This window comes from Triturus cristatus, chromosome 5_2, assembly GCF_964204655.1.
Source record: "Triturus cristatus chromosome 5_2, aTriCri1.1, whole genome shotgun sequence".
Taxonomy (NCBI): domain Eukaryota; kingdom Metazoa; phylum Chordata; class Amphibia; order Caudata; family Salamandridae; genus Triturus; species Triturus cristatus.
The window spans coordinates 56,381,187-56,397,381 of NC_140588.1; the positions used below are offsets into that span (position 1 = coordinate 56,381,187).

General features: G+C 43.6%; 1 protein-coding gene across 1 annotated transcript in view; it reads left to right on the plus strand.

Moving 5' to 3' along the window:
* TMEM245 (transmembrane protein 245) overlaps positions 1-16,195 on the plus strand; it is a 648,028-nt gene that overhangs the window by 69,212 nt on the left and 562,621 nt on the right. Inside the window, exon 2 of the mRNA XM_085606845.1 lies at positions 8,205-8,322. Within this exon, the coding sequence (XP_085462971.1) occupies positions 8,205-8,322 (118 nt within the window). The remainder of the gene's footprint in view (positions 1-8,204; positions 8,323-16,195) is intronic.

The window sequence follows — 16,195 nt, forward strand, 5'->3', positions numbered from 1 at the left end:
AGAACTTTTGTCCTATCTCCCTGCTCCCATGGCTGTCTAAACTCGCTGAAGCTCATGTCAACAGCTCCCTGTCCCAGCACATGGTCAAAAACAACATCCTTGACCCATCGCAAAACGGGTTTAGACCAGGTCATAGCACTGAATCTGCTCTCTTAGCCACCACAGAGCACCTCCGAACGATCTTAGATGCCGGTCAAAGCGCTGCGCTGATCCTTCTGGATCTTAGCGCGGCCTTTGACACGGTATCCCATGTCATCCTTCTCAACCGTTTGGAGGCCTCTGGAATAACTGATCATGCCTTGAACTGGTTCAGATCTTTCCTCGAAAACAGATCCTTTCGAGTTTCCGCCCCTCCCTTCCTATCCAAACCCCACCCCATTGCACAGGGAGTTCCGCAGGGCTCTGCACTGAGCCCATCCCTTTCTAATCTCTACGTCCAGCCTTTGGCGGCAGTGGCCAAAGAATGGGGACTGACAATAGTATCATACGCCGATGATACACAGCTGGCCATTGCTCTCTCAGAAGGTCCTTCCAACCTCTCCTCTAATTTCAAAAACGGACTTTCTGCAGTCGCCCAGTGGATGACAATGAACTGTCTCCAGCTTAACGGCGGAAAGACAGAGGTTCTTCTCCTGGGAAATAACACCAACCTTTGGAATGAACACTGGTGGCCGTCTGCCCTGGGCACCATCCCCCCCCCAAAAAAACTAGTGAAAAACCTGGGCGTCTGGATGGACGACTCACTCAATTTCCGGTCCCACACCAAGAAAGTGGCCGGCACCTGCATTGGCCTACTGAGAAGCCTTAGCCACATACTAGGCTTTTTCAACGCCAAAACTCGACAACTAATTATTCAAGCCACTATCCTCTCGCGACTAGACTACGCCAATGTACTCCTTCTTGGTGCCAACAAATGTGAGATAGCACGTCTCCAACGTGTGCAGAACTCTGCGGCTAGAACTCTGGTCGGCCTCCCCCGTAGATGCTCAGCCAGAGCGACCATCAAAAAATTACACTGGCTACCCGTTGATTCTAGAATCAAATTCAAGACCCTTGTTATGTCCTTCAAAATTCTCAGACTCAACACCCCTCCCTTGCTTCAACCCCTCCTCACTCCCTACGCCCCGGATCCTTAGATCCTCCAACCAAAATCTTCTATGCGTTCCTCGCATAAAACTCAGCCGCATGGGCGGCCGCTCCTTTAGGTTCCTCGGAGCCAAGATGTGGAATGACCTGCCACAACATATCCGTTCTATAGACAGCCTACCAGCATTCCGAAAAGCTGTGAAAACGTTTCTATTCCCTTGCCTGTAACCCCCCTTGTCCTGCCCTCCTCTCAGACTAGGATCTGGGTTTCTAGCGCCGGGACGCCTCATTGCTGGGGCAGCTGTTGCGCTCTACCAAAACTATAGAATAGAATAGAATAGAATAGAATAGAATAGTTATCCCATGTCAAACCCTGATTTTTCAGTGATACTTCTGAATGGCACATTGAATTAAAATTCATGTAAAGTGGGATTCAGAAAGGCTTCGGGAGGCAACTACAGGACTTTCAAATATCATGTCTTCAAAACCAAACCAAGTGTTCAAAGTCTACTGTGTGCTGAAATTATTTTGGCTGGTACTGTTGCTGATGGGTTCCCGATAAGGAGTAGTTCTGGTTCATTGTTGCCTCCAATCTGTTGCTGATCCTATACCAGCAAGTGGCACTTTTGTCCGAGTTGCTGATTGATCAAGCCCAGGAATAAGCCTCATGATGGATCCTTGTGACCCGGCTCTTGTAACAATGGTTTTCTGGATTTGTCTCGCATTAAGGAATACAGGTGTTGTCTCCTTGTTTCTTTATTGATGTAAAAGAGGCTTTATCCTTCCCGAGCAAAAAGAGATGCTGTTTAGCGAAGTGGCACGTTTTTTTGTGCAGGACAAGTCAAAGTACTTCATTGCCACAGTTTGGTTACCTTTTGGCCCACCCACTAGCGAGCTGACCAACTAGACCTGAACTGATGCAATGAGTCAGACGATCTTTCATCTGCTGCACACTTTTTGTTAAGCCATCCCAGAGGGCATGATGAGCCTGAGCAGATCTTGGCTTTGTCCATCCCAGACCAGAGGTTTAACAACAACCAGTCCCATCATAACATTGAAGTTGGAAGTAAGATCTTTTGGGCAATTGGTATTCTCACAACATGTAACTGCAAATGCAGGGGCAAGTAGTTCACAGTGATCAGTAAGAATCTGTTTAGGGAAAGATGGACAAAATAGAAGAGTATGCATGACTGGTAAATACCAAAGCAGAGGAGAGCTGACTGTAAACTACCAGCAAATTATATGACTGCCACTGCTGCTTTATCTTCAAATAATGCTGTAATTGTCTCTGAAGCAAACAATATGACGTTTAACACTACCTAGCAAAGAATCCCAGTGACAGAGATAGATCTTGGCTGCTAAAAAGTATAGTAAATGACTACTTTCACAGTGAATGGCTGATGTCTTTAGATATACTCTACCTCCCTGCTTGTGTGTTGGTAGTAAAATATGTTAAGGTGTTAACTGAGGAGGACCTCTTCCCCCCCCCCCCCCACCCCACCCAGTTCAACATTCAAAAGAGTAAAGAATGTAGAAACCCAACACTCCTATTTGTTTATGATCCTGATTTTATTTTTTCAAAATAAAGTGAATTGTAAAAGGAGTCTCTGATTGTGTTCTTTTATTGCCCTGACCGCAAGTACAGTTCTCCATGAGACTCCTCCTCCTCCAAGGGTAAACCATACCTAGCCTCCCTATCCAAAGCTATTTTCTTCGGACTATCTACTTCAAGTATAAACAACAACTTAGGGGCCGATTCCGATTTCGGTCGGAAGGGCTCCGAACGATGGTCGGAGCCCTTCCGACCGAATCAGAATGTGTCGGCCGGATTCCTTTCCGACCGAGCCATTCTGATGGGCTCGGTCAGAAAGGAATCCGACTTGGATTTCTGGATTGCGTACGACAGGCTTGGAGACCCCGTCCGCCGCCCAGAAATCCCTCAGTACTCCCCCGGCCGCCTCTTTGCGACCGAGGGAGTACAGTGGCAGTTTTTTACTGCCTTTTCGTGCCGGTCTTTCCGGCGCGAAAAGGCAGGCGGAAACAGTCTTTGGGGGCCCCCAGTAGGGCCCCCATGGGTGCGAGGCTGCCGAATGGCGCCCTGGGGGCACCTATGGTGCACCTCTGTGAATCCCTGCACCCGGTGGCAGGCACCTTGGGGTGCCGGCCACAGGGTGCAGGGATGAACTGCACCCCTGCTTTTCACAATGCAAGCATGCATTCCGCTCGGAATGCATGCTTGCATTGTGAAGTATACGAGTGCGACTGAACCCTGTTCGGTTGCATCGTACTTGCAGCGCCGTAACAGACTACAGCAGGTCGGTCGGTGACGGCTCCTGACCGATGTCGGACTGACCGGAGTCCGTCCGACATCGTAATCGGCCCCATAGTGTTGTCTTGCCTTGAAGAAGCTGTTGGTATATTGTCATCACAGATTATCTTTCCATTTAGTAACAACTATGAGTACTGGATTTCTACATTCTTTATTCAACTTACTAAACATACATTTCCCGGTATTTGGCAGGCACCCATTTCACTCTTTTAACTAATGAACGTATGCTGCCACCATTGGATGGTTGTGAAAAAAGAAGGCTGTACGTACTGCACCTTGAAAGAGCTTTTATGACAAATCCCTAATAACAGATATTTTTGTTAAGAATTTTAGCAGATGTGTAATTAGTCTCTTTCCTTCATTCTTAATCAACATTTCTGTATTCTCTTGCTGTAGTGCCTGTCCAGCTTCTTTGCTAGAACATACAGAGTGTCCTTTTTTGATTACTTTTGACCAAGCAGCTCTCTGTGGACCTGTTATTAGAATTTATTCAATACAGAAATATGCACCCCCAGAAATATTACCAACTAACCTCATTCTGCTGCCTATTTGGTTATCACTCAGCCTCCTTGGGAGTGCTTCCATTGGTATGCAAGAAAAACTATTTCACATCGGAAAAAAAACCAGAATCATCACCCTTTAAAATAAATGATCTCATTGTTTCATTGTACTCATGAATCAGTTTGTTTTTATACTGTGGCAGGCTTTTATTGTTTTTAATATGTAGGTCGTTACTTAAAATACAAGCCACGCCTATTGGCGTTGCGATTCTTGTTTGTTCGTGCATGTAAATGTAAAGGCTAATCAAATCCTCTCAGAGCTATATTAGGGCAGCCAATTGAAACATAAATCGCTTTTATGTCTGTAATCTGATACCAAGGCTTTCATTTGGTCGTCAGTCTTTGGATGTCCTCCAAATTGTATCAATATTTGTTTTTTATTTACAATCACTTCATACACCCTTGTGCTATGTAAATCGTCCTCGGAGACTAGGCACTTGTTATATAAATTACCTTAATAAGACCACTGAATATACCTGTTGTGTACAGCAGTTGCTAAGCTTTGCCCATGTAATATTTTGTTTATTTGACATTGATGATCTTATATTGTGCTTTTTTTTAAAAAGAATTTTGTACTGTATTGATGAATAACTCTTGGGAGGATTGACATGCATTAATGTTTCTGTTGGGTAAATGTCTTGCATTTACAAAACTTTGTTATGGTGTATTTTATTTATTATTTTTGAGGATGGCTGCATTTACAAAACCTTTTGCAGCCCCAAATATATTTATCTACCGCATGAAGTAGAATTTGTGAGGGTACTAAAGGATTAAAGACCTGATTCACAAAGGTAATTTACACTTTTGAGTAAAGTTACACTTGGGAGTAAGTTTGCTGATTTTCATTATTTACAAATAGCAAGTGTAAATTACTACCACCCCCATAAAAAAGCAGTAGTAAGTCCAACACTACATATGGCCAACCACTGGTAGTGCAACACCATTCCATAGAAAAAAATGGAGGAAGGAACTTAAATTAAATGTTTTAAACATGTCATTTTCCCTATACTTTACCAAAATAATTTTGTTTATTTGCTTTAGATATAGAAAAGAAAAATGCTAGATAAATTCATTTTTAATAAAATTTAAATTGATGGAAATATGTTATATTTATTTTTTTGAAGTTTAAATTAAAAAATACATTCCTACCTAAAGATTTTTTTTTTAAATGTGCATTAATAATTTTTTTTCAAGTAATATATATATATAGAAATATTTTAAATCTACACTTTTAATAAAGTTTGTTTCAATATTTTTATATTGAAAAGTTTTCAAATATTTTATAATTAAACTAATCTCAACTATTTTTTAACATTACTTAATATTTATTTATATATATTTTAAACAATTTAATTAAAGGTATTCTTATTCCCTGCAGAGTTGTATTTTATTTAAGTCTCTACCTGCATTATTTTCTGTGGGAAAGAGTTACACTACCAGTGGTTGGCCATGTGTAGAGTTGGACTTTATGTGTTTTTTTTGTTTTTTTTTTGGGTAGGAGCATACACTCTAAGTTTGCGGAAATCCAAAGTGTAAACTTAATCAAAAGTGTAAGTTACTTTTGTGAATGAGGCACATAATGGGCACTTGGATGAAGGGCCTCCTACAAAGATTACATGCCCAAAAAGTGGTTGCAAATTGTGCACCAACATTTTGCGTATATAGTCTGATTTTTGCAAACCAAACTATTTACTAATAAGTTGGTTGACAGAATAATAAGGTACAGGGAATAGCAGAGCAACATCCCTAATTAATATTCATCAGGAAGGTCACGATATGTGACTCCATTATTTGTTACATTCACAGGGATGGTGGTGTACAAGGGACCACAGACCACCATCCCTGTGTTTCCATTTCAAAACTTCAGAGAGAGCTGGCAGTGGTTCCCAAACCATTGACGTATAGAGTCCAATTTGCTACTTGGACGGGGCTCCTAAAACAGTCCCCTTCCAAATAGCGATTCAGAAACGATTTCTAAACTCTCTCAGCAACTCTGAAAATCTTTTCTGAAACGCTGCATTTTCTTTGTACTTTAGAAAAATCTTTTTACTGATCTCTCTGATGTAGCATATTGGAGGGATTGCGAGTGGTAAATAGCTTCGTACATCAGACCCATAGTTTCCAGCGCCAGGTGTACTCACAATGTACTAGTTACCCTCTATTGTGTACCTTAAATTGTGCAATTATAACATTTCGAAGGCTCTAATAGCAACACCTATACATTTTTACAACATTCCATCTATTCTATTGATCATCCAGTTTATTATCTTGTATTGTAATTACACTTGCACAGCTCTTACTACCCCTGATGAGGCGTTGAAGTGCTTCTTCATATTATTTGTCAGATTTTTCGATATTAGTTAATTCTATGCTATATTATGAACACTTACAGGAGAGTAAAATGTTTTATTTCATACATGCAGCAGGTGTTTAGCAGCAAAAGGGTCAAATTCAAATTTCAAGTTTATTGTTTGATTACTAAAAACAATAACAAAATGTTAAAACCATGTAACTCATGAATACATATAGGAAAATTTTAAAAAAGACAAAAAAGGACCCTGGTTAGTGCAAAAACAGTGCAGTAGTCTTGCGATAAAAATGAGTTGAAATTAAAAATTGTCCGAATATTCATTTGTCTTTACGATTCAAGCTCATTGGATCACATAACAGTCACGGAATGGTTTTAAGAAAGTCTAAAAGAAGGGACAAATAAATATGATAGCTACAGTTAAAATACTGAAGACTGTGTCCAGGTAGGCCTAGCTGAAGGGGCCAGCGGCCGCTAGAATTTTTATTACAAAGAGGTGGCAAGGCCAACCGGCGGAAGATTTGCTGCCTTCACTTTCCCCAGCATTTTAGCAGCTCTGATGACAAATGTGGTGAACCAAATGTTCAGCTTTGTATTTTCTGGGTTCATAGCCGCTATTATGGCCTGATGACCTGTGCAAGCGCCTAGTTTGTTCCACTCCTCTTGCGATAAAGTCCTTCTGTCGTTAAGCAGAGCTGGGCATGTGCAGACTATATGCTCCATGCTTTCGGAGTGGTAGCCACATTACCTGCATTCGATATTGAGACTGGGACACCGCCATTGTGGCAAATGCTTTAAAAAGGGCCGCTCGCCTAGCCTTGGGGCCATGAACTTAACCTTCCAAAAAGATAAGTATGTGCTTGATAGGTAGGATGACTCAGCCCCCGGTTTATAATTGGAGACAACAGCCCAGGCGTGTTTCCTGCTGGATACTTTTGCCCTGTCGGAGTGAAAATACCAGAGCCGAATACTTCATTTAATTATGGTCTTCAATGCCTGTTGTGATGGATTTGTTCCGTAATATTGCGTGACTCCGAGTAACTGTTGGGAGTGGGCCAAGTGGTGCCGATATTTTTGACTAAATGTGCTGGTCGATATTTAATTCCAAAGTTTGGCCTCAAGGCTGTCATCCCGGAAATTGCGCAGTCTATTGCAAAACTTAACAAAAGCACCAACCTTGACACCATTGTGATCTAGCAGGCCGAGTTCTAATCTGACTTGTGCCGGAGATGAAGACCTCGGCAGGCGCCATGCTTGCTTAAAGATTCTGGTGGTTGATTTATTTAATAAGATGTTTGTTGAGCCCATCATAATCTCGTGTCCATATGATAAGGAATTGGTGATCTTGGCCTTCATCACCTTGAGCAAAAGGGTCCTTTTTTCAAGGTCTGTTAATTGTTGTAGGTATTAGATGTAAAGTTTTAAAATATCATTATAGTTAAAGGTAACCGGTGTGAAACAGGAATTGCATATGTTGTGAATCGATTATGTGCACGTAGATGTCAGCAATGTTCGATCAAATGGTAGTGTTGCAAGTATATAGTGAAGAACCCATCATACGGTTTCTCATTAGCGATCAAGGAGTGAACTGGCAGAGGTCCCCTCACTGTGAAACAAGTCAATTGGTTATGTGAATTGACTTTTGTATAAGACCATGCACACTGGTGGGATTTCCAGAATTAAGTAAGTGGGCGGTTGGGGAATTTGGAGTTTCCAATGAAGTGTTATTTGGGAAACTCCACACTAACATTATTTTTTTTGTTGGTATTTTACAATGCTCCATTGAAGAAATATGATAATTGTCCATACTACACTTGTCTGGAAAACAGTCAGGCTATTAGTTTGGCGCTAACTAAGCAGAATTGCATCTGTTTTATCAACATCTGTCAATATATGTATTTATTTTCGCTTTTTTTCTTAGGTGTGGTCATTAGTGGTTGGCTACGTGTTAGCTGTATCCTTCAAGTGGAATGCAAACACTGAGCGATACCTAAGAGCTATCTCCATCCCTGTCTGGATAATTCTGCTGTTCCATTTGGGTGAGTGTTAAGGTTTTAGCCTTCTGTGTTGTTTTCTTTTTCAGCGATGTGGATGACCTTAACAAGCAGTTTTAGCTCCAGTATTTTTTTTCCAGCTTTTTGTAAAGTAGAAGAAATTAGGCCAATCAAGGTTACGCTTTTGGATCTTGTAAACTGCATCATCGCACTGACTTAACACTGCCGCTCCACACCCTACTTGCCATCCTAACTATTTGTGTTCTTATCCTAAAATCCACACATTTTATCAGATACCTTAATTTAGATATGACTAATACCCAAAGAAGTGCACTCAGGCACTATGTGTACCTGCTTGCACATAATTTCATTAAATCATGCACAGAGTTGCTCTAAAGCACGACAATGAATAGAACCATGCTGGTATGTGCATGCCTACAAGTTACGTAGATTTACTCATTTTTGGTATCTTCAAAAGTGACAGCTTTGCGCCAAACCAAAGGACTATTTTCCTGGTATACATCTATCATATCTAGACCCAAGAGCTGTTGCTTGCCTGCTGAAAAAAATGTTTCCATGGCAAGTTTAGCGTACATACTTACATCTGCTGGTTCAGATTCTGATGACCATCATAAGTGGTGTATGCCGAAGTTCTCCACCGAGACATTTTTTAAAAGAGTGAGCTAATAGTGCATTTTCAACCATATTTTGAGAAAGCAAGAAGTAACTTTGCCAAGCATTTGTGGCAAACGTTGAGAAATTAATCTCCCGGTCCCACCGCTCCTAGAAACTGACCCTAAGTAAGTCAGTGTGTAACCTAAAAATTATTATTTTTCATCTTTTCATCTTTAAAAAAAAAAATCCCTGGCATGGCAAAAATATCCTGCTGCTTCGTGAAGCAGTGAGAGGGGTCTGTCGCAGCTAGGAAAAACAGCTAGGCTCCTTTCTGACGTCTTCCCAGTGCGTAATCCAACCAGGGACATTTTAAGGATTTTGGGGGCCTGATCCAAACATATTTAGGGGGGCCCTCTTCAGGACAGCTTTGAATTTGATACAATTTCAGCTCGTTCATGCCCAGTTGGCCAGGCCCCTCTCAGTGCACAGGCACACTCATCCAAATTCTAAATGTGTTTACATCTAATATTTAGGACTAATGGCGTGTGTTTTCAATATTGTAAAACAGCAGCTCACTTAAATTAATTCAAATAATCTTTATGACCCCCCTCCCATTTCTCATTTGTGAGGTACTGTTTTCTTTTGATCCAAAATGATTTAAAAAAAAAAAAAAGATTTTGCATGAAACACAAGTGCAACATTCCACTGCAAAATGTCTGTAATAGACACCCACTTTAAAAATAAAGGAATTTACGGTAAAAGACGTCTCTGGCATGATCCCAGCTGAGTTGGCATTCCATAGCCCGGTGGGCCTCAGCTTGCCATTGCCCAGTGTGGACTTGTGAACGGGCGGGTCTGAGGGGTCGTCATTGTCCGCTTTAAACAATGCAGCCTCGGGAGGTACAGGGCTTATACTGTACCCGCCAGAGGCTGCCTGGAAATATGACGCTGCCTGTCATCATTTGTGGGCGGGCCCTCAAAAGGGCCAACACCGTGCCTACCGGGCTGGCACCATGTCAGTCTGGTTGACTAAATGTTAACGTGACCCAACTTCACAAGAACCTGCCTGCCTGTCCTGTGTGACGCATGCGCCTGACTCGGAGCGACACAGGCAGGTAGCAGGACTGGGGCAGGCTATTACAATTGTTTTAAAATGGTAAGTAACATTGCTACTGGTGTTACTTAGCATTTTAAAACAAATGTGGTATGCAAATACCGGACGACACGGAATTCGGGTGGGCGCAGCCCCCCTGCCCATTGAAGGAAACCGCCGTTGTACTCAATGTTCCTAAAATATGGTATTGCAACATTCTTGAGGGTCAAGCAAGTCAATTGAGTTATACTTGTTTTCTATAAATACACTGGCTGTGATAGTGCGGCTATAAGGTTCAAGTAATAATCATAGTCCTTGTCAGGGTGAACCTCTAAGATCAACAAAAAAAAACTTGAGCTCAACCCCCTCGGAGCAATGGCACCTGGCTGACAAGCCTAACTTGGAGGCAATGTGTCAATTATTTATGCCTTATCAAAACATTCACAAAGTCAGTTGCAAAATAAAAACCTTTAAACGAATGAGTAAAATCGAGTAAGATGTAATGAACAAAAGGACAAAAAAATGGCAAAACTCCAATAGGGGGAACCAAAATTCAGTTGTAAGCGATGCCCGTGGCCACAAAAACCTCAGTAACAGAAGCCCATTTATAACAAAGCTGAGCTTTCTTCAACCAGACAGTGGATACACACAAATTGTTTTGGCATTTGGTTTCCCGTCTTTGAAGTGCTCCCCAAACGTTACATGTAAAACTAGCAGAGCTGTCAAACAGGCTGTGAAACTGTATTCTCAAAAGAGGCCTACTGTAATTGGGGCGTGACTGACTGGGAAGACAACATAAGGGCCATGCTGAGGTGTCTGCTAGCATTTGCCTGTGACAGAGGAGGCCTGTTTGAACTATGCTTTAAGTGTCCTATGCCCCAGCAAACCTGTCCAGCAGGATGTGAAATTCAAGCGGGACATGGCACTTTAATGTCCAGAAGAATCTCCCTAGCACATTCTGTCTGATTCAAAGGGGGTCATCTCTGCTCATTCAAGGGAGACTATTGTTTTGCTCTACGGAGCACGTTCACACCTCATTCAAGCCTAATTAACTGCTAATTACTAGCTGGTTGAAGTAGGAGAACAAAATGCAGATTTAGCTTCCAGAGGCTGCAAGAAGGGCAAAGGTAATTTGTAAAAAATGTACATTCCATATTATGTAGACTAAATCAGACTTGGTCATTAAATTTAATTTTGTACAACTATTAAAAATAGTTGCTTAATTATTTTTCTACCTAGTCCCATTCGCAAGATACAATATTAGTATTTAATATTGCATCCCAGTGTCTTCGTATGGAACAGCCTAACCTGCTAAAGTGAAAATAGCTTTTAGGGCTTTTTTTCCTTTAAGGACATGTTGTTTTAGATGAAACATGTCCTACTTTTAAATACCATGTTCCCTGCCTTTATGGGCAATAAGGCCTACTTAGTTTGGCTTTTAAATATTTAAAAGAAAGGTTTAGGCTACTGGTGGTAGGCCTGCAGTCATGTTTAAATTAACATTGTAGTAGGTGGCACAATCGGTGTCGCAGTCCACTTGTAACATTTAACTTTCAGGCCCTTGGTACCTCTTGGTACCTCTTGGTACCATATACTGGTGACTTATAGATAGGTTAAACATGCCAATCAGTAGTTTACCTATTTTGACATGTTGAAAGGGGAAGCACAAGTTATTTCCCTCTGTTTAGCAGGGGTAAACTGCACAGAGTTCTATAGCCAGCAACAATAGGTCTCTGCGAAAAAATTAGGGTGACCCTGAAGAAAGGTCATGTTTCCAACAACCGCAATCTGCATTAATTCAGGTTCCACCATCAAAATTCACACCTGTTCCATCAATGATTGTTTCATGTTATGTAGTGCTATCATACGCTCAATTGCGTGACTGCTGCCAATGATGTTAGTAGGTTATTAAGTAGATGGCTTATCATGGGACTCCAGATATCCCAAGGTTGCACAGTCGCTGGTAGATCCAGAGGGGAGATATGTGATCATTAAGGGGACACTAGATGGCCGAGACATAGTACTTGCATCATTATATGCCCCAAATACAGAGCAGGCTGTGTTCTTCGATAGGCTATCACATCTCCTGGCGCCATGGCACGACTCTCCAATGGTACTGGGGGAGATTACAATAGTGTACTTGACACTTCCCTAGACCGCTCATTTCCGCCCCGCCCAGGCACAAACACGCATCATGCTATGAAAGCGATGAACACTTGGGCAACACAGTGGCGTCTAAAGGACGCTTGGAGGCACAGTCACCCCCAGGATAAGGTATATTCATATTACTCAGGGGCGCACGACTTGCATGCGCGCTTGGATCGCTACATGCTCTCGGACGCCTTGCTCCCCCACATATCAACAGTTTACTACTTGGGCAGGACACATTCTGACCATAACCCACATATACTAGAAATGGTATGGGAACATCCACATCCGCCGGTCCCAACCTGGCGATTACAACCAGACTTATTATTAGACGCACCTTTACGAAACTTACTAGCGGCAAACATCGCACGATACTTTGAGGATAACACCGGCACGGCTACGTCCCCTCAGATAGAACGGGATGCATTCAAAGTTGTAGTCAGGGGGGACTGCCTTGGAGCACAAGCGGGCATGCGAAGGCAGCTGGAGACAGAACTGACACGCCTAGAAGCTGAACTGCTCCGAGAGGAGGGCGCAGCGCTGGAAGGGAATGCTGTGCCTTTAGAGCACCTTAGAGAAAAACACTCGGCGTTGCTAGACCGACTCCGCAATTTAAACTATGCAGCGCACTCTGCGCGCACACATCACATGGGGACAAGCCTGGCAGGTTGCTGGTGTGGCTGATACGACAAGACGTGGCTGCCGCGCCCGTGACAAACATATGCACGGCACAGGGGGCGACGGTGCATACACAGAGCGACGTACATCGCGCTTTCGTGGAGCATTACACCACAGTATACAGGTCTTGCTCGGTAGCCACAGATACTGACATACAAGCTTTCTTATCAACCACGACGCTGCCACAGCTAACAGATCGCCAGCGGGAGGAGTTGGGTACCCCTCTGCTAGGTGAGGAAATAAGAGACAGCATCTCCTCACTTTCCAATGGCAAAACCCCGGGACCTGACGGCCTCCCGGCAGAATTTTATAAGGCATACTCGGAAGTGCTGGTACCGGAATTGCTGCGAGTGTATGAGGCGGCCCTAGAACGAGCAACACTTACACCCACACAAAATGAAGCCACACTGGTCTCACTATTGAAACCAGGCAGGAATCCAGAGAATTTAGGCTCTTATCGCCCACTAGCTCTGTTAAACACGGACTACAAAATCCTTGCCTCCACCCTCGCCAAACGTATAGCCCAGTTTGTGCCGACTCTGGTGCACGCAGATCAGAATGGATTTGTCCCTAACAGGAACACCTCCCTAAATATTCGAAGGCTGTTTAGAGTACAGAGGTATGCAGCAGAGACCTGGCCTAGATCCGGATGCCTGATACTAGACCTGGAGAAGGCCTTTGACTCGTTGGAATGGCCTATTTGGCGGCAGTTCTGCGCAAGTATGAGCTAGGGGATGAATATCTGCAATTGGTGCAACTGCTGTATAAACGCCCAACAGTGAGAGTCCGCACGGGCAAGCTTCTGTCGGACGAGGTAAGGGTAAGACTAGGCACTAGGCAGGGGTTCCCCTTGTCCCCACTGCTCTTTTCCCTGGCTATGGAACCTCTGGCGGCTCTCCTCAGGGAGGGTGACGCGGACCGGGCGTCCCTTTAAGTGAAGAATTACATGCGGTGTCACTATATGCAGACAACTTGTTATTATATGTAAGAGACTTGCATGCCGTGCCGCCGGCAATCTCAACATTGTTCCGTAAGTTTGAAGCGGTGTCGGGCCTCAGGGTAAATTGGGCTAAATCAGGCGCCTACTCATTCCGAGAAAACGTGGCAGAGACAGCTATAGTAATTAACGAGACTAAGCTAACCTGGTATCCGACTACGTTCAGATAGCTTGGTATCTATATATACAGGTCCCCAGGAGATATAATGGAGGGTAATCTGGTTCGAGCCATTTCCTCAATAAGAGCACAGATACAATTCTGGAAGACGCTGCCGCTCACTGTGATGAGCCGCATCACCTTAGCTAAAATGATAGTACTTCCCAGACTTCTGTATTATTTAGCAAATCTTCCGGTGTATGTCCCAGTGCAATTGTTTAGAGACTTGGAGGGGTTAATCCGAGGCTTGATCTGGAACACAGGGCGCCCTAGAATTGCATTACAGAAACTATACGCACCTTCGGTAAATGGAGGGCTGGCAGTGCCAAATTTGGAGCTCTACTACATAGCCGCACAGTTGCAGTGGGTCGCGAAGTGGCTAAGTGGGAAAAATCTGACGGACACGGCGACGGAGACAACAATCTGGACATAGGCTCAGATGTGCAGATTGTTTCACCCACTGGCTAAAATTCCCCGACCAACGCAAATACATGTCGAACTAGCACATAGATGCTACAAGAGAAGCCTCCACCTCACGAAAGACACGCTCCCCTATGCACCGACACTACCACTTCTAGGAACTCCTAGAGGCAGAGGTTCTATAACCGACGCGACGTTGCTGCCTTGGACTGAGGCAGGAATAGAGACACTTGGAGATCTGTATGCAGATGGCACCTTGTTGTCTTTTGAGACATTAACGGCGGATACTGGTTTACCGCTGGGCCTATTCCTCACATATGCAACTATAATGCGGACGTATACTTTAGCATGGGGGGACATGACAAAGGAACCGCCGATGCATCTATTAATGCAGTACCTGCATGTAATGGAGAGGGATCGGATGTAATACACTGGCTGGTTCAAGCCCTTCTCAGTCATACCTTGAAGCCGCTGCAGAGGCTTCGCGCATATTGGACTGAGGACAGAGGTCGTCCCTGGACGGATAAAGACTGGGAGCGCATTCTAGCTGGTGCCACACATGTGCCGCGTAACTCAAGGTTCAAATTAATACAAACATACATCATACACAGGGCATATCTTTCACCAGATAAGATTAACAAATATTTTAATATCAACACCTCTGAATGCCCGAGGTGCCACCTCCTGGGCGCTAGCCTGCTGCACATGCTGTGGTCTTGCCATAGGCTTCACACTTATTGGCGGGCAATATCGGAAACGCTTACTATTTGTACTAACATGGAAGTCCATGCCAATTGGGAGGTCTGTATCCTAGGGTTCTATAAGAGAAATAGGGCAAACAAAGCAAGCTTCCGCTTTCGAGACTTAGGTCTCATAACAGCGAAACGACTAATAACCTAAAGATGGAAGCACAAGGACCCGCCAGAGGTATCACATTGGAAGAGGTCCCTAGAGGTGTGGGCACAGGCAGAGAGCACCACCCTACACAGGGAAGAAACGGCAGGACTGAGGAAACACCCCATAGTACAGACCTGGGATGATATGCTCAGAACGCTAGTGCGCTCTGATGCCCTCCCTCAGCCATTGCCCGTGCAGCAGGAGGGCCTAGCACCTGATGTATTAACAGGAAGTAAAAGATGTGCTACGCTAGTATGCTATTCTAACCATAGGGATGGGACCAGATTTAGCCTCGCATTCCTTGAAGATGTTAACTGGAAGCAGAAGCAACCCTAGCGACCCCACACCCGCATGGGCATTAGGAGTGGCAGCCCACGATCGATAGCAACACGCTAATCTAGACATGGCAACACCTACAATGAGCGTATCAGGCACTAGGTACATATTCCCTCGGCATATTGACATCTTTTGTTTGCTTTGATTTATCGTTGGTTGTTTAAAAGGAAAAAAAAGAAATATGGTTGAATTGCTATAAGAATGAGAAGAGTGGTAGTCAGTGAACAGGTGCGACATTCATACATATATAGGGCTCTGTTTGTTCTAGGTATGTTCCACGGTATAACTCAAGAGCTGTGACTCGAAATGAATGGCATTCTCTCATAACCGTTGTTCGCTTCTCCTTTGGATTTTTTTTTTTCTTTCTTCGATCCTTTTGCGTCTGTCACATTGTGGATTACTGTCAGGAATAAGAATAACAAACACTCTTATGTTGGCACTCGATTGGAGACAACAGACTGTGCGGGACGTAAGTGCCCAAGACGATCAACAATTGGGTGAGCATCCATGCACTGTAAATACCAATGACACTAAGACTATGTGATGGAAACACGTTGACATATCTGCACAGTGACAT